Below are 23123 nucleotides of genomic sequence, written 5' to 3' on the forward strand. Positions count from 1 at the left end.
GACCTCCCTACAACACCTGGGCATGCTCCTGATGAGGTGGCGGATGGTCTCCTGAGGGATCTCCTCCCAGACCTGGACTAAAGCATCCGCCAAGTCCTGGACAGTCTGTGGTGCAATGTGGCATTGGTGGATGGAGCGAGACATGATATGCTCAATTGGATTCAGGCCTGGGGAACAGGCGGGCCAGTCCATAGCATCAATGCCTTCCTCTTGCAGGAACTGCTGACACACTCCAGCCACATGAGGTCTAGCATTGTCTTGCATTAGGAGGAACCCAGGGCTAACTGCACCAGCATATGGTCTCACAAGGGGTCTGAGGATCTCATCTCGGTACCTAATGGCAGTCAGGCTAACTCTGGCGAGCACATGGAGGGCTGTGCGGCCCCCCCCAAAGAAATGCCACCCCACACCATGACTGACCCACTGCCAAACCGGTCATGCTGGAGGATGTTGCAGGCAGCAGAACGTTCTCCACGGCGTCTCCAGACTCTGTCATGTCTGTCACATGCTCAGTGTGAACCTGCTTTCATCTGTGAAGAGCACAGGGCGCCAGTGGCGAATTTGCCAATCTTGGTGTTCTCTGCTACTGTTTTTCCTCACTGTCCGATCCCCTCATAACTACTGTAGTTACCAGTTTCCCAAATTCTGTCTGGCTTGAGCCCAACGTACCCTGACCCGATTATGTGTCCCTTTCGGTGCCGCGTGGACACCGTTTCCATCTCCCCTTTATCTATCCTTGTCTCTCTGAAATGTTCAGGTAAATGATGACAGTGACATTTATCACATTAAATCATGCCAAAGAGTCCTGCATGATTATGATGAAGGGAGTTTCATGTACAGTTGAAATACACTTAGGTTAGTGTATTAAACTCGTTTTTCAACCACTCCACAAATTTCTTGTTATCAAACTATAGTTTTGGCAAATCGGTTAGGACATCTAGTTTGTGCATGACAAGTAATTTCCAACAATTGTTTACAGCTTGTATCACAATTCCAGTAGGTCAGAAGTTTACACTATACACTAAGTTGACTGTGCCTTTAAACTGCTTGGAAAATTCCAGAACATTATGTCATGGCTTTAGAAGAGTTTGATAGGTTAATTGGAGGTGTACCTGTGGATGTATTTCAAGGCGTGCCATTTTGCTTGACATCATGGGAAAATCAAAAGCAATCAGCCAAGACCGAATATGTTTTTTTTGTAGACCTCCACAAGTCTGGTTCATCCTTGGGTGCAATTGAAGGTACCACGTTCATCTGCACAAACACCATGGGACCACGCAGCCATCATACCGTCTCCTAGAGATTAACGTACTTTGGTGCAAATCAATCCCAGAACAACAGCAAAGAACCTTGTGATGATGCTGGAGGAAAAGGGTACAAAAGTATCTATATCCACAGTAAAATGAGTCCTATATCGACATGACCTGAGAGGCCGCTCAGCAAGGAAGAAGCCACTGCTCCAAAACCACCATTAAAAAAACCCCAGACTACAGTTTGAAACTGCACATGGGGACAAAGAGCGTACTTTTGAGAAATGTCCTATGGTCTGAAACAAAAATAGAACTGTGTGCCCATTATGACAATCGTTATGTTTTGAGGGGGAGGCTTGCAAGCCGAAGAACACCATCCCAACCGTGAAGCACGGGGGTGGAAGCATCAAGTTGTGGGGGTGCTTTGCTGCAGGAGGGACTGGTGCACTTCATAAAATTAGATGGCATCATGAGCGTCTAATTACGTGAATATATTGAAGCAACATTTCAAGACATCAGTCAGGAAGTTAAAACTTGGTCACAAATGGGTCTTCCAAATGAACAATGACCCAAAGCATACTTCCAAAGTTGTGGCAAAACGGCTTAAAGACAACAAAGTCAAGGTATTGGAGTGGACATCAAAGCACTGACCTCAATCCAATAGAACATTTGTGGGCAGAACTGACTGAAAAAGCATGTGCGAGCAAGGAGGCCTACAAATCTGACTCAGTTACACCAGCTCTGTCAGGAGGAATGGGCCAAAATTCACCTTATTCACCTTAACTTATTGTGGAAGGCTACCCGAAACGCTTGACCCAAGTTAAACAATTTAAAGGCAATGCTACCAAATACTAATTGAGTGTATGTAAACGTATGACCCTTTGGGAATGTGATGAAAGAAATAAAAGCTGAAATAAATAATTTGCTACTATTATTTTGACATTTCACATTCTTAAAATAAAGTGGTGATCCTAACTGACCTAAGACAGGGAATTTTTACTAGGATTAAATGTCAAGGATTGTGAAACTGAGTTTAAATATATTTGGCTAAGGTGTATGTAAACTTCCGACTTCAACTGTAGCCGTTTTGCAACCACGTTACATTTTTTAACATGCCACGCCTATGTTGTAATTATGTAATATATTACTCAGTTAAATCACTCCCATAAAATAATTATGGTCACTACTACCACTAACTGCCACTTTGAATAGTTGAGGTACCAGGCTTAGCTATATGTACAATTGGCTAGGTACAAGGTGGTCTACATACATTGCATTTATGTAGATACCGCACCACCATTGTCAGCTGAAATGTGAAAATGTCAAGTAGTGAAAGACATGCAAATTCTAAACGAATGAGCTCCTTTGTGACAAACAAATGTACATTTTAGGAATATCAGATACAATCAAAGAATGCAGGTAGCATAAAAACCAAACATCTCTCTCACCAGCACATTGCCGCCCCTGACATGTGTAAGAACATACCTTTTACAAGATGCTTCACTTGGATAAAAGAACAAAACACATATCCACCCGCACAATGGACACAGTCCTGCCCTTTGCACCTTGCATTTCACCTAACATACATATTAAATTAATGACATTAAATAAGCTTTGAACTGACAGCAATCCATAATGTAGTTACATACCTTCTTTCTTTGGCCCAATTGCTGTAGAGCACCGGATGCAAACTTTAATTCAATCTGGAGATGTTTTCAAAGAAGGATTATACTGTATATTATGTATAATTCTTAGTGCAGTGTTGGAGATCATCCAAGATGACAAAAATGAGTGATACACACCTAATTGGGCAAATAGGTCGAGGCTTAAATTTGGCCGAATGACACACGTGCTCGGTCCACTGTGCCAAACTGTACTACTTGCAAAATCATTCTTGAAAAGAGAAATTATGGAATGCTCTTTTTAAATGTAATATAACATCTAAATGTTTTCAAGACCAATTTCTCCATTTGGATACAAGTTAGGAATGTGTAAATTGACCATTTATTGTGTGGACATCATTGCTCGCACTGACCTTCTGCTTTGGGTGGTCAAATTACTTTGACATCCCTTAGCTTCTGCAAACATTCTGGAAGGTACAGTTGTTACTGTTTAACCTATCCACTAACAATAACTACACCAAGAGGTCAATGACCACAGGTTTAATGGTGGTATGTCTCCATCACTGAGGCTGGTGGGAGGAGCTATAGGAGGACAGGCTCACTGTAATGGCATGAATGGAACAGAGTCCAACGTGGTTTCCATATGTCTGATACCTTTCCATTCCAGCCATTAATGAGCCTCCTATTGCTTCTCCCAAAAATGAAATCTTTTATTTAGCAAAAAATAGATAAACAGCAAGTATCCACAATGTAAAAAAGGTGGTCAATGCAAATAGTCTGGGTAGCCATTTGATTAACTGTTTAGCAGTCTTATGCCTAGGGGGGTAGAAGCTGTTGTAGTCTTTTGGACCTAGACCTTGCCGTGCGGTAGTAGAGAGAACAGTCTGACTTGGGGGCTGTGTCACGCCTTGGTCTTAGTATTTTGTGTTTTCTTTATTTATTTGGTCAGGCCAGGGTGTGACATGGGTTTATTTTGTGTTGTGTTTTTGTATTGGGGTTTTAGTAGGTATTGGGATTGTCGCTGAGTAGGGGTGTCTAGGAAAGTCTATGGCTGCCTGAGGCGGTTCTCAATCAGTCAGGTGATTATCGTTGTCTCTGATTGGGAACCATATTTAGGTAGCCCGGGTTTCACTGTGTTTGTGGGTGATTGTTCCTGTCTCTGTGTTTGTTGTCACAAGATAACCTATACAGCCTTTCACGGTCCATTTGTTGTTTTGTTCTATTTCATTAAAGAACATGAGTAACCCCCACGCTGCATTTTGGTCCGCTTCTCCTTCGACAGACGAACGCCCTTACAGGCTGGAGTCTGATCATTTTTAGGGCCTTCCTCTGACACCGCCTGGTATAGAGGTCGTGGATGGCAGGAAGCTTGGCCCCAGTGATGTTCTGGGCCATTCGCACTACCCTCTGTAGCAGGGTTGCCATACCAAGCGGTGATGAAACTAGTCAGGATGTTCGATGATGCATTTGTAGAATATTTTTGAGGATCCATAAGCCAAATAAATATTTTCATTCTCCTGAGGGGGGGGATTGGGAATTGTCTTGCCCTCTTCAATACTGTCTTGGTGTGTTTGGACAATTAATTTGTTAGTGATGTGGACACCAAGCTCTCGAACCGCTCCACTACAGCCCCGTAGATGTGAATGGCGGCGTGCTTGGCCCTCCTTTTCCTGTTCCCCTTTGTCTTGCTCATGCTGCAGGTTACCTTTGTAAGGCTTTAGCTAGTCTGGTAGGCTACTGTCTTGGTGTGTTTGGACAATCACTGGACAGCTCCATGCCACATCTGACAAGCGTCCGAGCCGGTGTAGTAGGATTCAATTTTAGTCTTGTATTGAAGCTTTGATTGTTTGTTGGAGGGCATAGCAGGATTTCTTAAGTGTACGGATTAGTGTCCCGCTCTTTTGAAAGCGGCAGCTCTACACTTTAGCTCAGTGCAGATGTTGCCTGTAATCCATGGCTTCTGGTTGGGATATGTAAGTATGGTCACGGAGGGGACGTTGTCGATGAAGCCGGTGACTGATGTGGTATACTCTTCGTCATCGGATGAATCCCAGAACATATTCCAGTCTGTGCTAGCCAAACAGTTCTGTAGCTTAGCATCCGCGTCATCTGACTACTTCCGTATTGAGTGAGTCACTGATACTTCCTGCATTCGTTTTTACTTGTAAGCAGGAATCATAGAATTATGGTCAGATTTGCCAAATGGAGGGTGAGGGAGAGCTTTGTACGTGCCTCTGTGTGTGGAGTAAAGATGATCTAGAGTTTTTATTTTATTTTTTACTTTGGTTGCGCATGTGACATGCTGGTAGAAATCCGGTAAAACAGATACATTTTCCTGTATTAAAGTCCCGGCCACTAGGATTGCCGCTTCTGAGTGAGCATTATCTTGTTTGCTTATGGCCTTATACGGCTCGTTGAGTGCGGTCTCGGTGCTTGCATCGGTTTGTGGTGGTAATTAGACAGCTATGAAAAATATAGATTACTCTTGGTAAATAGTGTGGTCTACAGCTTATCATGAGGTACTTTACGAGCAAAACCTCAAGACTTTGCGCACCAGCTGTTATATACAAATAGACAGACCACAACCCCTCATCTTACCGATGGTTGCTGTTCTGTCTTGCCGATGCACAGAAAACCAACTGTATATAATCCATGTTCTCTTTCAGCCACGACTCGGTGAACGAGGACATGGATTTAATGTCACGTTGGTAGGATAGTCTCGAAGGGAGCTCATCCAGTTCATTCTCCATTGTTTGCACGTTCGCGGGTGGTAAAGTACAGATGGTGAAGGTGGATTATCCACTTGTCGATGAATTCTCCGCTGTATCGGTGTCTCCTCAGGCGAATGAGGATTTGGGTCTGGTCCGGGAGGAGCCGTATATCTTTCGCCTTCGATTCATTAAACTGACAAATTATGGGGATTTTACTATTGTGCTAATTAGATCTCCTCGGGGCATGGATATTAGGGGGTTGTCAGAGCTGAAGAATCGCTGTTCTGATGGTGGCAGAAACATTATGTACAAACGTGAAAAAAACGCAGAGGCCCGTAAAACGGCAGCGAGCCCCTTGTATTGCAGTCATTGTCAAGGTTGTGGGGTAAATACTATGTCTCTATAAAAGTTTTTAATTAACCACATTTCTATCCAAGTAATGTCATTCGGTACAATTTTATTAAAACTGACAGATCATTTGTTCGTTTGACATGGTGGGATCTTTTGGTCGGTAAAATTCATTAAAGCGAGAAATTAGCAAATATTTAATAACCATTTCGAAGTAAACTTGGAGTCACGCTATGGTGTGTGTGTGTGGTCCTCAAACGACAACTCAGGAAACCATGCAGTTTATTAGGCTACAGATTAAATAAATTATGATGAACTTCACAGCTATATAACAAGTGCTCAGCATACGTGGGAACTCCTTCAAGACTGTTGGAAAAGCATTCCGGGTGAAGCTGATTGCAAACTCTGGGCATTTTCTCAAAGCAAAAAATAAAGGGAACACTAAAATAACACATCTGAATGAATGAAATATTCTTACTAAATACTTTTTTCTTTACATTGTTGAATGTGCTGACAACAAAATCACACAAATGATCAATGGAAATCAAATGTATCAACCCATGGAGGTCTGGATTTGGAGTCACACTCAAAATTAAAATGGAAAACCACACTACAGGCTGATCCACTTTGATGTATTGTCCTTAAAACTCAAAATTAGGCTCAGTAGTGTGTGTGGCCTCCACATGCCTGTATGACCTCCCTACAACGCCTGGGCATGCTCCTGATGAGGTGGCTAAAGCATTCGCCAACTCCTGGACAGTCTGTGGTGCAATGTGGCGTTGGTGGATGGAGCGAGACATGATGTTCCAGATGTGCTCAATTGGATTCAGGTCTGGGGAACGGGCGGGCCAGTCCATAGCATCAATGCCTTCCTCTTGCAGGAACTGCTGACACACTCCAGCCACATGAGGTCTAGCATTGTCTTGCATTAGGAGAAACCCAGGGCCAACTACACCAGCATATGGTCTCACATCCGCCACCTCAGCAGGAGCATGCCCAGGCATTGTAGGGAGGTCATACAGGCACGTGGAGGCCACACACACTACTGAGCCTCATTTTGACTTGTTTTAAGGACATTACATTAAAGTTGGATCAGCCTGTAGTGTGGTTTTCCACTTAAATTTTGAGTGTGACTCCAAATCCAGACCTCCATGGGTTGATACATTTGATTTCCATTGATCATTTTTGTGTGATTTTGTTGTCAGCACATTCAACTATGTAAAGAAAAAGGTATAATACGAATATTTCATTCATTCAGATCTAGGATGTGTTATTTTAGTGTTCCCTTTATTTTGAGCAGTGTAGTTTAAAAATGAAGTGAACTGGATGGAATATGGGGAAAATGCACCAAATCATTTAATCTTCAGATTTTTTTTATTGAAACTTGCTACAAATGCGGAGGACCATTATTAGCATGTTTTAACCACTCTGTCACGCCCTGACCTTAGTTATCTTTATCATTTTGGTTAGGTCAGGGTGTGACTAGGGTGGGTATGATAGTTTTTGTAGGTCTATGGTGGCCTGATATGGTTCCCAATCAGAGGTAGCTGTTTATCGTCGTCTCTGGTTGGGGACCATATTTAGGTAGCCATTTTCCTAGGGTATTGGTGGGTTCTTGTCTGTCTAGTTGCCGGTCAGCACTCGTTTATATAGCTTCACATGTCGTTCTGTTATTTGTTAGTTTGTTCAGTGTTCATTCTTTAAAAAAAAGAGTGTACGCATACCACGCTGCGCCTTGGTCTCCTCCTTACAACGACCATGACACACTCCTATATAAATGGTAGATTATCAGACAAGGTCTGATTTCATTACTGAAACAGGATCCAAGTGGTATATATAATGATCCATTAAACAAATTGGAGGCCTCTTACACTTCAGTGGTGTGATGCAAAGATTCTAGCTAAATGCTTGGCACATAGAATCAAAACAGTATTGACAGTTTTTCTGACATGGACGATACATTGGAGATAATAAGACAAATACGGGAAACATCGGGGACACCATGCCTGGTTTTCATAGCTGATTTTGAAAAGGCACAATTAGAGTTTACAGTGGGGCAAAAAAGTATTTAGTCACCCACCAATTGTGCAAGTTCTCCCACTTAAAAAGATGAGGCCTGTAATTTTCATCATAGGTACACTTCAACTATGAAAGACAAAATGAGAAAATCATATTGTAGGATTTGTAATGAATTTATTTCTGCAATACAGCTGATCCACCCCTTAAAATAATATTTGATTGAAGTCCGACAACAATCTAAGCCAAGTTCTGGTTGTTGTTAACCAACCAAACCGTCATCGAATCTAAAATAAAAAATATCACCTTTTAGAAAGTCAAAACCCAAAGCAAACTTTAATGCTGTTTGTTCTACAGACATATGATCACAGTGACTGAGGAAAATACTGAATTGACAATGTGCAGACTCAGTGAACACAGCCTGGCCATAGGGACCAGACCCTAAGTTCATTATGTTACCTATAAAAACCTAGTAGTGATCTGCGGTCACAGGCAGAACTGGCTGCCCAGAGATAAGACTGTGGGCACTCTGCCCTGAGAGAAGTAGAAACAGAGCTGCAATCATTTTACACTGCAAGACATATGCAGACATACAGGCAATTTTCTTCCCAAAATTGTAAAACAAATAAACAAATTTTAAGATTCAGAAGAAGAAAAAAAGAGTCCAATAACATCCTTATTTCACCCCTCATACTGGTTAAATTAGAGTAAGCTTTACTTTCAACAGTAATATTATTTTGAAATAAGCAGTGGGGTAATCCATGTGAATCTCAAGTAGCAGACTGCTCTCAATTTTTCTTTGAATATATGTGGACAATCAGCAAAGGGTACATTTACAATATTTATCTGTATATTACGAGAGATTCAAAACTAGAAAGAGTATTTTTGAGACAATTGCATTGTGTTAAATTCCAACCGAAGCTCCCAAAAGGCTACATTATAAATCCAAAGACAGAAGTGCTTTATAAGGACGGCCTCTGACCATCAGTACACGTTCTTTCATTAGTTATCAGAAACAGTCTAGGCATCCAGTCTGAAGGTCTTCTTCGGCAGGTAAGAGTAACATTGTAGGCCCTCCATGAAGAAGAAATGTACACTTGTCATATCGGATGTTATCTTGCTGAAAATATTGATTTTGTTAGGAGAAAAAGATTATGAAATTACACAAAATTTGTGTATTTTTAAAGTAGAAGTTGTTTGTTTGTGTATGATATTTTTCTCTGTTTTGAAGCATATTACCTTCTTCACATCTTTGTCGAGAACACAGTCAATGTAGGGGTCATGGAAGTCTTTGCGGCAAACAACACAGTTTATATAAGGCTGCAGAGACAGAGAAAGCACATTAAGTAAAAATGTATAGACGTGGTTGATTAATTTGTTTTTACATTTAACTAGGCAAGTCCGTTGAACAAATTCTTATTTACAATGACAGCCAAACTCGGACGATGCTGGGTGAGCTTGTACTGACCTCCTTCATAGTCCAGGCTCGAGGTAAATTCAATATTTTAACTGAAATCTACACCTCAGAAATGATCAGAGGGCTACAACTCTAATCACGCACATGGAGGATCCTTACTACTGCCATGAAGCACTGCTCGAAACCAGAGCATGGAGTTGAATGTATCCTTATCCTTTACAAAGAAAACTATTTTAAATAGTATGTGGATATTTAAGACACACAGCTATGGCATGTTACCAAGCGATAAGAGGATATAAGACACATGGAGGATCTGAACTACTCACCCTTCTGGATTTAAAGTGACATTCAGGGCGATGTTTATGTTCACTATCTCTACTGGCCTTAGGGCAGTCTGTTGCTTTCAACAACAAGTTGATTTTAAATTCCCGAGCATTGATCTGTAGACAGAAAGATGGAAGGAGCCATTTATCATATTTACGATAAACAGTGAATCATACATGAAAAAAATAAATTTAAATCTTACCTCAGATTGTCCAACAACTTTAAAAAAATTGAGGTGCTCTTTTGGATTATTTTTCTGAATCTCACTATTCTTATTTGCATATCTTATAGCCATGTCAACATGTTTCTTGTCAACCTCCATCAACATATCATAGTTGCTCTGTCCGTTAGCTATAAACAGCAAGGCTGCTGATGTGACCAGGAAGCCACTCATCTCCATCTCAACACTGGACAGTTAGACACAATGCTAATAGGTATATATGTACATGCAGATCAAACATTAACTTTGGTTCAAGGACTTTCACTCAAGTTCATTGGATCTTGGTCCAGTGCAGAGCAAATAAAGATGCTTCATATGTTGTCTTGCTAAAGTCTAGTGACATTTTCATGAGCGCACGCCAAAACAATAGTGTTAACACAACATGCTGACTACACTCGGCACGCGCTTGCGTCCGCATGTTGATTTTGTCCATCCACACCAGACGCGAGCAGGACAAGTAGGTTGAAATATCAAAACAAACTCTGTCCCTCCCCCAAAGTAATATCATTGGTTCAATGTTGTTAGCGCCTTTTCTTGCCAGTTTACAAGAAATAGTAGTTGCACTTTCAGACGGCCCTTGTTTCTTCCTATTTACTTCAGCTCTGGCACAAGGCTGTGTACAAATGCCTCATCCTTCAAGGTAGCAGCAGAAGGGATTGGCTTCCTGACAAACGCAAGCAGCTCTTCATCCACATCTTGATGGTTGACCTTGTGTTTTATTTTTCTTGGCTGCCAGTCTTGAGCCATGTCTGTTAGTGGTTGGTGTTGACTGTTGTTCAGGTGTCTGAAGCACAGGGTCACCATGTCGTCGGGCTCCACAGGTTATGGATGGAGGCAAATTAGTATTTTCAAGGCTGAGGTTGCCTTTTTGAGCTGAAAATAGGTCAACGTGTTAATGAAAAGTCAAATGTGTTTTAGAAACCTCAGCTCAGGCTCAATGAATCATTTCTTAAATCTGGGCCACAATGTCTTAATGCTGGTTTTCATCATTGATCTGTTGCGCTTGTCTCCACCCCCCTCAAGGTGTCGCCTATTATCCCCTATGTATTTATACCGGTGTTGCCAGTTTGTTTTGTTTGTAAAACCTACCAGCGTTTGTTCCCCTGCTCCTTCCTAGTTTTGACCGTTCTGCCTGCCCTGCCCTGACCCTGCCTGCCGTTCTGTACCTAGCCCCACCTCACTGGATTATTGACCCCTGCCTGCCTTAGAAAGATATGTTTCTTCCACGCCGTCTACATCTGGGGTCACACCTGAAATGTGATATAAGGCACCGATTCATAATCTATAAGCCAGCAGTTGACATTCACCAATCAAGTAGTTACTTAGCAGCTCGACAATAAAGCCAGCAATACTGCAAAACCTTGAGGTTCGTAATTCAGTGCGATCAATTCAAATGAACAGTACCAGTCAAAAGTTTGGACATACCTACGATGGTTTTTCTGAAATTTTACTATTTTCTACATTGTAGAATAATGGAAGATATTAAAACTATGGCATCATATAGTAACCAAAACAGTGTTAAACAGATTCTTCAAAGTAGCCACCCCTTTGCCTTGACAGCTTTGCATTCTCTCAACCAGGCTGGTGTTTTGCAGGTATTATTTAATGAAGCTGGCAGTTGAAGACTTGTGAGGTGTCGGTTTATCAAACTAGACACTAATGTACTTGTCCTCTTGCTCAGTTGTGCACCGGGGACTCCAACTCTTTCTATTCTGGTTAGGGCCAGTTTGTGCTGTTCTGTGTAGGGAGTAGTGCACAGCGTTGTACGAGATCTGTTTCTCAACTAATCTAAAGAAGGCCCGTTTTATTGCTTCTTTAAATCAGCACAACAGTTTTCAGCTGTGCTAACATACATTGCAATAGGGTCTTCTAATGATCAATTAGCCTTTTAAAATGATACACTTGGATTAGCTAACATGCCATTGGAACACAGGAGTGATGGTTGCTGATAAATGTAGATATTCCATTTATTTATAAATCTACCATGTCCAGCTACAATAGTCATTTACAACATTAACACTTTCTGATTAATTTGATGTTATTAAAAAAAAATGGACAAAACATTTCTAAGTGACCCCAAACTTTTGAACGGTAGTGTAAGTCTGTCTAGCTTGGAAGAACAATGTTAGAAAACCTGTACCATGTTTGCTGCTGCGTTATTGATTCAGTTTGTGTGTTTCATGTCTATTCACTACTCGCGTTTGATATATTGTTCGATGTTCCGTTCCGGCTCAAGAGCTGGTATCAGGAACAGATTATGGAGGCAGGGAAGACGTCACCCGTCAGCCTCAATGAAAGGAGATGAATTCAGGTTAAAAAAAATAGTCCCTTGCAAAAGTATTCACCCCCCTTGGCGTTTTTTCTTATTTTGTTGCATTACATGTAATGGAACACTCGACTGGTTTAAGGGGAAACATTTGTGTCTTGGAAGGGCCTAGTCAAAGCCCAGACCTCAATCCAATTGAGAATCTGGGGTATGACTTAGATAGCGGGACCCATCCAACTTGAAGGAGCTGGAGCATGTTTGTCTTGAATGGGTAAAACTCCCAGTGGCTAGATGTGCCAAGCTTAGAGACATGCAGCAAAGGGTGGCTCTACAAAGTATTGACTTGGGGGATGAATAGTTATGCTACACTGAGCTCTGTTTTTGTCTCTTATTTGTTTCACAATAAAAATTATATTTTTCATCTTCAAAGTGGTAGACATGTTCTGGAAATCAAATGATACAAACCCATTTTAATTCCAGGTTTAAAGGCAACAAAATAGGAAAAATAACAAAACGGGGTGACTACTTTCACAAGCCACTGTATAGAAATGATGAAGTGGAGCAGAGGTTCTATACAGGCAATCCAAGACAAGCATGGGAAGAGAAAACAATATGGCAGACTGTTCTTATGGTTCAGACTGTTCTTACTGTTGATTTTAAAGACGAATGTAAACAAATGTGAGAGTATGTCCAGATAAGAGAACGAGGTGGCCTCATGCTTGTCAAATATTAAGCCACACGAAGGTCTGCGCCGACCAGCTCCAAGGCGTTCACACACAACTGTTTCAACTCCTTCTGAGCACCTGTACAGTGCCAAAATCCTGGAAGGTGTCGGCCATTGTACCGGTGCCTAAGATGTCAGTGGCCAAATCACTTTTGACCTTTGGCCCTCACACCCCTTTTTGCCAAATGCATGGAAAGGGTTGTTAGTAAGCACCTTACCCTTTCCTTATCCTTTCCATAGCAGATCAACTGGACCTTCAAGACTGGTGTTGGTCAAGTGCCCACCATCAAAAATGTCCCCATTCCTGCAGCCATAAAGGATTACAACAAGGGCATGGGAGGTGTGGACCTGTCAGACGCACTGATAGGTTACTACAATGTTCTCCACAAGACAATCAAATGGTACAAGACATTTTTCTATCATTGCATCGACATTGCTGTGGTGAATTCCTTCAACCTCCAGAAGGAAATGGCTAAGCGCTGTGGACAGCCCCCCATCTCACAGCTAGCCATCCGAGAATCCAGGATGGAGAGACTGGTGAGAGGTAAAAATCCTTTGCATAAATGGCCTACATTACTACAAATATTAATAGCTAATTATGGAAAATAAGATACAGGACATTTCTACATATATTTTTTAATGGCTATATATAATACAAATCGAGGTAAGGGCGATGGAAATGCATTTGGCGGTTGATATGCTTCTGTTGTATGGGTGGCACTGTGCTCACTGTGGCACTGTGCTCTTTTTGAAGGATGGGTCCCGGTCTCTCCAGGGCTATGGGATCCGGCGGGGGGTCGGGGGTGATCTGCTGGGCATTGGGATGAGGGCTTTTAGCGGGTGGACTAGTCGGGACTAATTGGAGGTTTACTTAGTAGCAATGCAAATATCATGGTACTTTTACAAACATATATTTAGATAAATAGGAACTTGCCTCATTATTGCAGTCCTTCTCAAATAGTGGGGCCGATGCCAGGGGGGGGGGCGCGTGTGACCCAAGGGGAACATGCTTTTTTTTTTGCACAGGAGATATGAAGTGCAGATGAGACACCCTGGACAAATATTTAACAGGGATGAAAAAAGGCAGAGATAATGAGACAAACGTAAGTCTCCCGAAAGCTAAGACGAGGAAATATGATGAAGCGTATGTAACGCTTTGCTTCACTGTGACTACGGTGGGAGACGAGGAGATATGACGAAGCGTATGTAGCGCTTGGCTTCACTGTGACTACGGTGGGAGACGAGGAGATATGACGAAGCGTATGTAGTGCTTGGCTTCACTGTGACTACGGTGGGGGACGATGAAAGACCGGTATGTTTACTGTGTCTAAAAATGTTGGCAGCGGACAGCATGAAGCCAAATAAACTAAGGCGTCACTTAAAGACATTCCACCCCAATCACGCTGATAAGCCGCTTGACTTTTTTCAGTGAAAACGTGCCGAATATTGCCAACAATCGTCCCGCTTTGTGAATTCTACTTCAGTAAACCAGCGAACACTGTTAACATCATAAGGTGGCATACCAAATTGCTCAATGCAAAAAACCCCACTCCATAGCAGAGGAGCTGATACTGCCTGCAGCATTAGACATGGTCTCTGTCATGCTGGATGACGCAAGTGCTGCAAAAATAAAAACTATCCCTCTGTCCAATGACACTGCCGCCAGCCGTATAAATTACATTGCTAATGATCTTAAAGAACAGCTGGTAGATAAACTCCAAGACAAACGTTTTGCCTTACAGTTCGATGAAGCAACTGACAGCAACAAAGACTGTTTGTTTATCGCTTATGTACGTTTTGACATGACAAACTCCCTGTGTGAGGATCTACTGTTTTGTAAATATGTCAGAGACAGAGCCACAGCTGAAGAGCTATTCAAAATGCTGGACTGCTTCCTTACTGAGAATGGGCTAAGGTGGGAGAACTGCATTGGTGTTTGCAGGGATGAGAAAAGGACTTCGGGCACTCATCAAGAAGGCCTCACCTGAGTGGACACATTGTGTTATACACAGAGAAGCACTGGCATCAAGGCACCTTTCCTCTGAATTAAGTGAGGTTATGACTGACATTGTAGGTGTAGTGAATTTTATAAAGACGAGACCACTAAAAACAAGAGTCTTCTCTGCTATCTGAATATCAAACTGTGCTGTTTCACAGTGAAGCAAGGTGGCTGTCACGAGGAAACGTCTTGTCCCGAGTTTTTGAGCTCAAAGAGCAGATAAGAATGTTTTCAGAGCAGGAGCACAAGTATGACCTCGCAGAAAAATTTGGTGATGAACTTCCTGGCAAAACTGGCCTACCTAAGTGACATATTTGGAAAGCTAAATGAACTAAATCTACAGCTTCAAGGGGAAGATAAACACCTCCCTCAGGTCACAGACAAGATCAGCTCTTTTACTCGAAAGCTTGCAATGTGGGGCAGGCGACTTGATGAAGGAAATACTGATTCATTCGAGACCCTGCATGAATTTGTTGACACTACTGACTATGATGCCACCTCAGTGATTCCATATATTAAGGAGCATATTTCATCACTGATGGGATTCTTTAAAAGTACTTCCCTGAAAACAGTTCCCAATATGACTGGGTGAGAGATCCTTTCAACGAACCAGCTCCAACTGGTTTCAGCTCTGCAGAGGAGGACCAGTTCACTGATATGACGTCTGACTCCACATTGAGACTGAGGATCACATCACAGACACTGAGTGTAGAGAGGGCAGTATCCACTCTTAGGGCAGAGGGCCATAGGCATTCTTCTTCCTTTTGCAACATCTTATCATTGTGAGACTGGCTTCTCTGCTGTTGCTGCACTGAAGACCAAGTACAGGTCCCAGCTAAACATTGAGCAGAAGCTGAGTTGCAGTATCAGGCTTCAAACCCCGCTTCGAAAAGCTGTGCTCTGCAAAACGTGCTCATTGTAGCCATTAATCCTGACTTCCTCATTTAGATTTTTTTTTTTTTTTATCAGCACAAAAAGGTCAAAGTGTTTCATATATCGTGCTCCTGAGTTAATGTTGCTGATCAATTTGAATTTATTATTATTTATTGATTTTATTTTTCAGTATCAAATGGTCAATTTTTTTAAAGTTTAAATAAGGATGTTTTTTTATTTTTTTATTTCAGGCAAATTGATGGACTTTACGTCTTTTCTGTTACAGACTAAAAAAACTAAGTTATTCTTTGTTGTACATTTTTCTTTATTGTTAATAAGGAATACAATGTTATGCAGAGGTGTGCTCATAACAATTTCATAGACAAATTATACTATTTACAGTCGGGCGGAGAGTTGGGGGCGCAAAATGTTTACTTCTTCCTAGGGGGGGACTAACTAAAAATAATTCAGAAGCACTGCATTATGGTAAGTGGTGAAATAAGTATAGCCAGTTATATTTGTAATGGCTTAGCAGATAAGAAAAGACGATCAGTATTTACCTGGCTGAAAGATAAGGAATATAATATCTATTGTTTCCAGGAAACTCATTCAACAATTTTCAATGAAGTTTTGTGGAAATAGGACTGGAGGGGCCGAAATATATTTCTCCCATGGGCAAAATTATTTAACAGTATTTCTGATCCAAATTGTCCAAACAGATCATCAAGGTAGATGGATCATTTTAAATATATTATTGGACAATAAACATATGGCTTATTAACCGGTACAGTCCCAATAATGATGATCCAAGCTGCTTTGAAAATATATAGAAGAATTTATCAACTCTACAAGCAACACTAGACTATTATTATGGTGGGTGATTTTAATACGGTTTTAAATAACTCTATGGACCGTTAAGGAAATCATGAATGTCGGAATTAGTGGATTTATGGAGGCTTAAATATCCTGACCTAGTGAGATATAGTACATGGTGGAGGCTTGATTACTGACACACACAAAAAAAAAGGTTGATAGGGGACAGAATGTGGTCGGATCATCACATAATTGGCATATATATTACTCTTACAGAATTTCCACGTGGGCGAGGATATTGGAAATTTAAATCAAAGCCTACTGGAGGAGAACATGTTTTATAACTAGGACAGAAGAATTTATAACTTACTTTTCCCGACATAACATAACAGCAGATCCCTTTATTGTAAGGGACACTTTTAAATGTGCCTTTAGAGGCCATGTAATTCAATACCCATTAAAGGACTAACTGTACCATAGAGGCACACAATAACTTAGAGGAAAAAGAAAAAAGGAAGATCATATTCAAGAAAGATCCAGTGTAATATACACTGCTCAAAAAAATAAAGGGAACACTTAAACAATACAATGTAACTCCAAGTCAATCACACTTCTGTGAAATCAAACTGTCCACTTAGGAAGCAACACTGATTTGACAATCAATTTCACATGCTGTTGTGCAAATGGAATAGACACGGGTGGAATTTATAGGCAATTAGCAAGACACCCCCAATAAAGGAGTGGTTCTGCAGGTGATAACCACAGACCACTTGTCAGTTCCTATGCTTCCTGGCTGATGTTTTGGTCACTTTTGAATGCTGGCGGTGGTTTCACTCTAGTGGTAGCATGAGACGGAGTCTACAACCCACACAAGTGGCTCAGGTAGTGCAGCTCATCCAGGATGGCACATCAATGCGAGCTGTGGCAAGAAGGTTTGCTGTGTCTGTCAGCGTAGTGTCCAGAGCATGGAGGAGCTACTAGGAGACAGGCCAGTACATCAGGAGACGTGGAGGAGGCCGTAGGAGGGCAACAACCCAGCAGCAGGACCGCTACCTCCGCCTTTGTGCAAGGAGGAGCAGGAGGAGCACTGCCATAGCCCTGCAAAATGACCTCCAGCAGGCCACAAATGTGCATGTGTCTGCTCAAACGGTCAGAAACAGACTCCATGAGGGTGGTATGAGGGCCCGACGTCCACAGGTGGGGGTTGTGCTTACAGCCCAACACCCTGCAGAACGTTTGACATTTGCCAGAGAACACCAAGATTGGCAAATTCGCCACTGGCGCCCTGTGCTTTTCACAGATGAAAGCAGGTTCACACTGAGCACATGTGACAGATGTGACAGTCTGGAGACGCCGTGGAGAACGTTCTGCTGCCTGCAACATCCTCCAGCATGACCGGTTTGGCGATGGGTCAGTCATGGTGTGGGGTGGCATTTCTTTGGGGGGCCGCAGCCCTCCATGTGCTCGCCAGAGGTACCGAGATGAGATCCTCAGACCTCTTGTGAGACCATATGCTGGTGCGGGTTGGCCCTGGGTTCCTCCTAATGCAAGACAATGCTAGACTTCATGTGGCTGGAGTGTCAGCAGTTCCTGCAAGAGGAAGGCATTGATGCTATGGAATGGCCCTCCCGTTCCCCAGACCTGAATCCAATTGAGCACATCTGGGACATCATGTCTCGCTCCATCCACCAATGCCACGTTGCACCACAGACTGTCCAGGAGTTGGCGGATGCTTTAGTCCAGGTCTGGGAGGAGATCCTTCAGGAGACCATCCGCCACCTCAGCAGGAGCATGCCCAGGCATTGTAGGGAGGTCATACAGGCACGTGGAGGCCACACACACTACTGAGCCTCATTTTGACTTGTTTTAAGGACATTACATCAAAGTTGGATCAGCCTGTAGTGTGGTTTTCCACTTAAATTTTGAGTGTGACTCCAAATCCAGACCTCCATGGGTTGATAAATTTGATTTACATAATTGGTGTGTGATTTTGTTGTCAGCACATTCAATTATGTAAAGAAAAAAGTATTTAGTAAGAATATTTAATTCGTTCAGATCTAGGATGTGTTATTTTAGTGTTCCCTTTATTTTTTTGAGCAGTGTAGTTTAAAAATGAAGGGAACTGGATGGAATATGGGGAAAATGCACCAAATCATTTAATTTTCAGATTTTTTTTATTGAAACTTGCTACAAATGCAGTCACGCGTGATTCACCAAATTTAAGAATATGTTTTCATTTCAGTCTCCTCCATCTTCATTAACCAAAGTTAATTGTATGGATTTTCTTCCTATTAATTCATAATGTAAAATTAACATTTGTATAGAAAGCCTCATGTGAAGGCCAAATTACAGAGGAGGAATTTCTTGATGCAATTAAAGGCTGAGAAAACTCCAGGGCTGGATGGCATACCAGTGGAGGTATACAAAACTTATTTTGATAAAGGACCATTATTAGCAAGTTTTAACCACTGTCACGCCCTGACCTTAGTTATCTTTATCATTTTGGTTAGGTCAGGGTGTGACTAGGGTGGGTATGTTAGTTTTTGTAAGTCTAGGTATATGCAGGTCTATGGTGGCCTGATATGGTTCCCAATCAGAGGTAGCTGTTTATCGTTGTCTCTGGTAGAGGACCATATTTAGGTAGACATTTTCCTAGGGTATTGGTGGGTTCTTGTCTATGTCTAGTTGCCTGTCAGCACTCGTTTATATAGCTTCACATGTCGTTCTGTTATTTGTTAGTTTGTTCAGTGTTCATTCTTTAAAAAAAAGAGTGTACGCATACCACGCTGCGCCTTGGTCTCCTCCTTACAACGACCATGACACACTCCTATATAAATGGTAGATTATCAGACAAGGTCTGATTTCATTACTGAAACAGGATCCAAGTGGTATATATAAATGATCCATTAAACAAATTGGAGGCCTCTTACACTTCAGTGGTGTGATGCAAAGATTCTAGCTAAATGCTTGGCACATAGAATCAAAACAGTATTGACAGTTTTTCTGACATGGACGATACATTGGAGATAATAAGACAAATACTGGAAACATCGGGGACACCATGCCTGGTTTTCATAGCTGATTTTGAAAAGGCACAATTAGAGTTTACAGTGGGGCAAAAAAGTATTTAGTCACCCACCAATTGTGCAAGTTCTCCCACTTAAAAAGATGAGGCCTGTAATTTATCATAGGTACACTTCAACTATGAAAGACAAAATGAGAAAATCATATTGTAGGATTTGTAATGAATTTATTTCTGCAATACAGCTGATCCACCCCTTAAAATAATATTTGATTGAAGTCCGACAACAATCTAAGCCAAGTTCTGGTTGTTAACCAACCAAACCGTCATCGAATCAAAATAAAAAATATCACCTTTTAGAAAGTCAAAACCCAAAGCAAACTTTAATGCTGTTTGTTCTACAGACATATGATCACAGTGACTGAGGAAAATACTGAATTGACAATGTGCAGACTCAGTGAACACAGCCTGGCCATAGGGACCAGACCCTAAGTTCATTATGTTACCTATAAAAACCTAGTAGTGATCTGCGGTCACAGGCAGAACTGGCTGCCCAGAGATAAGACTGTGGGCACTCTGCCCTGAGAGAAGTAGAAACAGAGCTGCAATCATTTTACACTGCAAGACATATGCAGACATACAGGCAATTTTCTTCCCAAAATTGTAAAACAAATTTTAAGATTCAGAAGAAGAAAAAAAGAGTCCAATAACATCCTTATTTCACCCCTCATACTGGTTAAATTAGAGTAAGCTTTACTTTCAACAGTAATATTATTTTGAAATAAGCAGTGGGGTAATCCATGTGAATCTCAAGTAGCAGACTGCACTCAATTTTTCTTTGAATATATGTGGAAAATCAGCAAACAAGGGTACATTTACAATATTTATCTGTGTATTACGAGAGATTCAAATCTGGAAAGAGTATTTGACACAATTGCATTGTGGTAAATTCCAACCGAAGCTCCCAAAAGGCTACATTCTAAATCCAAAGACAGAAGTGCTTTATAAGGACGGCCTCTGACCATCAGTACACGTTCTTTCATTAGTTATCAGAAACAGCCAAGGCATCCAGTCTGAAGGTCTTCTTCTTTGGCAAGTAAGGCTAAAGTTGTACTCCCTCCATGTTGAAGAGGTGAACACTTGTCATATCGGATGTTATCTTGCTGAAAATAATGATTTTTGTTATGAGAAAAAGTTTATGAAATTAGAATTGAACAAAATGTGTATTTTTAAAGTAGAAGTATTTTTGTGTACGACATGTTTTGAGGCATATTACCTTCTTCACATCTGTGTTGAGAACACAGTCAATGTAAGGGTCAGTGCTGCCATGGAAGTCTTTAGTACAAACAACACAGTTTATACAAGGCTGCAGAGACAGAGAAAGCACATTAAGTAAAAATGTATAGACGTGGTTGATTAATTTGTTTTTCGTTGTTATTGTTACATTTAACCTTTATTTACCTAGGCAAGTCAGTTGAACAAATTCTTATTTACAATGACGGCCAAACCCGGACAATGCTGGGCCAATTGTGTGCCGCCCTATGGGTCTCCCAATCACGGCCGGATGTGATACAACCTGGATTCAAACCAGGGACTGTAGTGACACCGCTGCGCAACATGGGAGCTCTAAACAATAAACACTGAATTCCTACATGGGTGAGCTTGTACTGACCTCCTTCATAGTCCAGAGTCGCGGTAAATTCAATATTTTAACTGAAATCTATTCCTCTTGTGCTTCACTATCTACAAATCAGAAATGATCAGAGGGCTACAACTCTAATCACGCACATGGAGGATCCTTACTACTGCCGTGAAGCACTGCTCTAAACCAGAGCATGGAGTTGAATGTATCCTTTACAAAGAAAACTATTTCAAATAGTATGTGGATATTTAAGACACACAGCTATGGCATGTTACCAAGCGATAAGAGGATATAAGACACATGGAGGATCTGAACTACTCACCCTTCTGGATTTAAAGTGACATTCAGGGCGATGTTTATGTTCACTATCTCTACTGGCCTTAGGGCAGTCTGTTGCTTTCAACAACAAGTTGATTTTAAATTCCCGAGCACTGATCTGTAGACAGAAAGATGGAAGGAGCCATTTATCATTTATGATAAACAGTGAATCATACATGAAAAAAATAAATTTAAATCTTACCTCAGATTGTCCAACAACTTTAAAAAAATTGAGGTGCTCTTTTGGATTATTTTTCTGAATCTCACTATTCTTATTTGCATATCTTATAGCCATGTCAACATGTTTCTTGTCAACCTCCCTCAACATATCATAGTTGCTCTGTCCGTTAGCTATAAACAGCAAGGCTGCTGATGTGACCAGCAGAACACTCAGGAGGCCACTCATCTCCATCTCAACACTGGACAGTTAGACACAATGCTAATAGGTATAAATGTACATAGAGATCAAACATTAACTTTGGTTCAAGGACTTTCACTCAAGTTCATTGGATCTTGGTCCAGTGCAGAGCAAATAAAGATTCTTCATATGTTGTCTTGGTAAAGTCCAGTGACATTTTCATGAGCGCACGCCAAAGCCAGTGTTAACACAACATGCTGACTACACTCGGCACGCGCTTGCATCCGCATGTTGATTTTGTCCATCCACACCAGACGCGATCAGGACAAGTAGGTTGAAATATCAAAACTAACTCTGTCCCTCCCCCAAAGTAATATCATTGGTTCAATGTTGTTAGCGCCTTTTCTTGCCAGTTTACAATAAATAGTAGTTGCACTTTCAGACGGCCCTTGTTTCTTCCTATTTACTTCAGCTCTGGCACAAGGCTGTGTACAAATGCCTCATCCTTCAAGGTAGCAGCAGAAGGGATTGGCTTCCTGACAAACGCAAGCAGCTCTTCATCCACATCTTGATGGTTGACCTTGTGTTTTATTTTTCTTGGCTGCCAGTCTTGAGCCATGTCTGTTGTTCAGGTGTCTGAAGCACAGGGTCACCATGTCGTCAGGCTCCACAGGTTATGGATGGAGGCAAATTAGTATTTAAGGCTGAGGTTGCCTTTTTGAGCTGAAAATAGGTCAACGTGTTAATGAAAAGTCAAATGTGTTTTAGAAACCTTAGCTCAGGCTCAATTAATCATTTCTCAAATCTGGGCCACAATACTGGCTTTCATCATTGATCTGTTGCGCTTGTCTCCACCCCCCTCAAGGTGTCATCTATTATCCCCTGTGTATTTATACCGGTGTTGCCAGTTTGTTTCGTTTGTAAAACCTACCAGCGTTTGTTCCCCTGCTCCTTCCTAGTTGACCATTCTGCCTGCCCTGCCCTGACCCTGCCTGCTGTTCTGTACCTAGCCCCACATCACTGGATTATTGACCCCTGCCTGCCTTAAAAATAAATGTTTCTTCGACACTGTCTACATCTGGGGTCACACCTGAAATGTGATATAAGGCACCGATTCATAATCTATAAGCCAGCAGTTGACATTCACCAATCAAGTAGTTACTTAGCAGCTCGACAATAAAGCCAGCAATACTTGAGGTT

General features: G+C 41.6%; 2 protein-coding genes across 4 annotated transcripts; both read right to left on the bottom strand.

Moving 5' to 3' along the window:
- Positions 1-8104: 8104 nt before the first annotated feature.
- Positions 8105-10340, bottom strand: LOC109871743 (uncharacterized). 3 transcript variants are annotated; one of them, XR_004205804.1, is made up of 5 exons: positions 9891-10114; positions 9691-9804; positions 9416-9578; positions 9187-9267; positions 8105-9067 (listed from the first exon to the last, which is right to left on the bottom strand). XR_004205804.1 is itself a non-coding variant. In XM_031807058.1 (4 exons), the coding sequence occupies exons 1-4, from the start codon at positions 10086-10088 to the stop codon at positions 8957-8959; spliced, it is 504 nt and encodes a 167-aa protein (XP_031662918.1). In that variant the 5' UTR covers positions 10089-10340; the 3' UTR covers positions 8105-8956. The 3 variants fall into 3 exon arrangements, 2 of the variants coding, with proteins under 2 accessions (XP_031662918.1, XP_031662919.1); XM_031807058.1 differs by lacking the exon at positions 9416-9578 and having other exon boundaries at positions 9891-10340; XM_031807059.1 differs by lacking the exon at positions 9416-9578 and having other exon boundaries at positions 8105-9063; positions 9891-10111.
- Positions 10341-19813: 9473 nt separating this feature from the next.
- On the bottom strand, positions 19814-22765 carry LOC109871742 (uncharacterized). Its single transcript, XM_031807057.1, has 4 exons — positions 21768-22765; positions 21570-21683; positions 20882-20971; positions 19814-20768 (listed from the first exon to the last, which is right to left on the bottom strand). Exons 1-4 carry the CDS (start codon positions 21975-21977, stop codon positions 20655-20657), a joined length of 528 nt encoding a protein of 175 aa, XP_031662917.1. The 5' UTR covers positions 21978-22765; the 3' UTR covers positions 19814-20654.
- Between the last annotated feature and the right edge of the window lie 358 nt (positions 22766-23123).

This window comes from Oncorhynchus kisutch, linkage group LG27, assembly GCF_002021735.2.
Source record: "Oncorhynchus kisutch isolate 150728-3 linkage group LG27, Okis_V2, whole genome shotgun sequence".
In the NCBI taxonomy this organism is placed as follows: domain Eukaryota; kingdom Metazoa; phylum Chordata; class Actinopteri; order Salmoniformes; family Salmonidae; genus Oncorhynchus; species Oncorhynchus kisutch.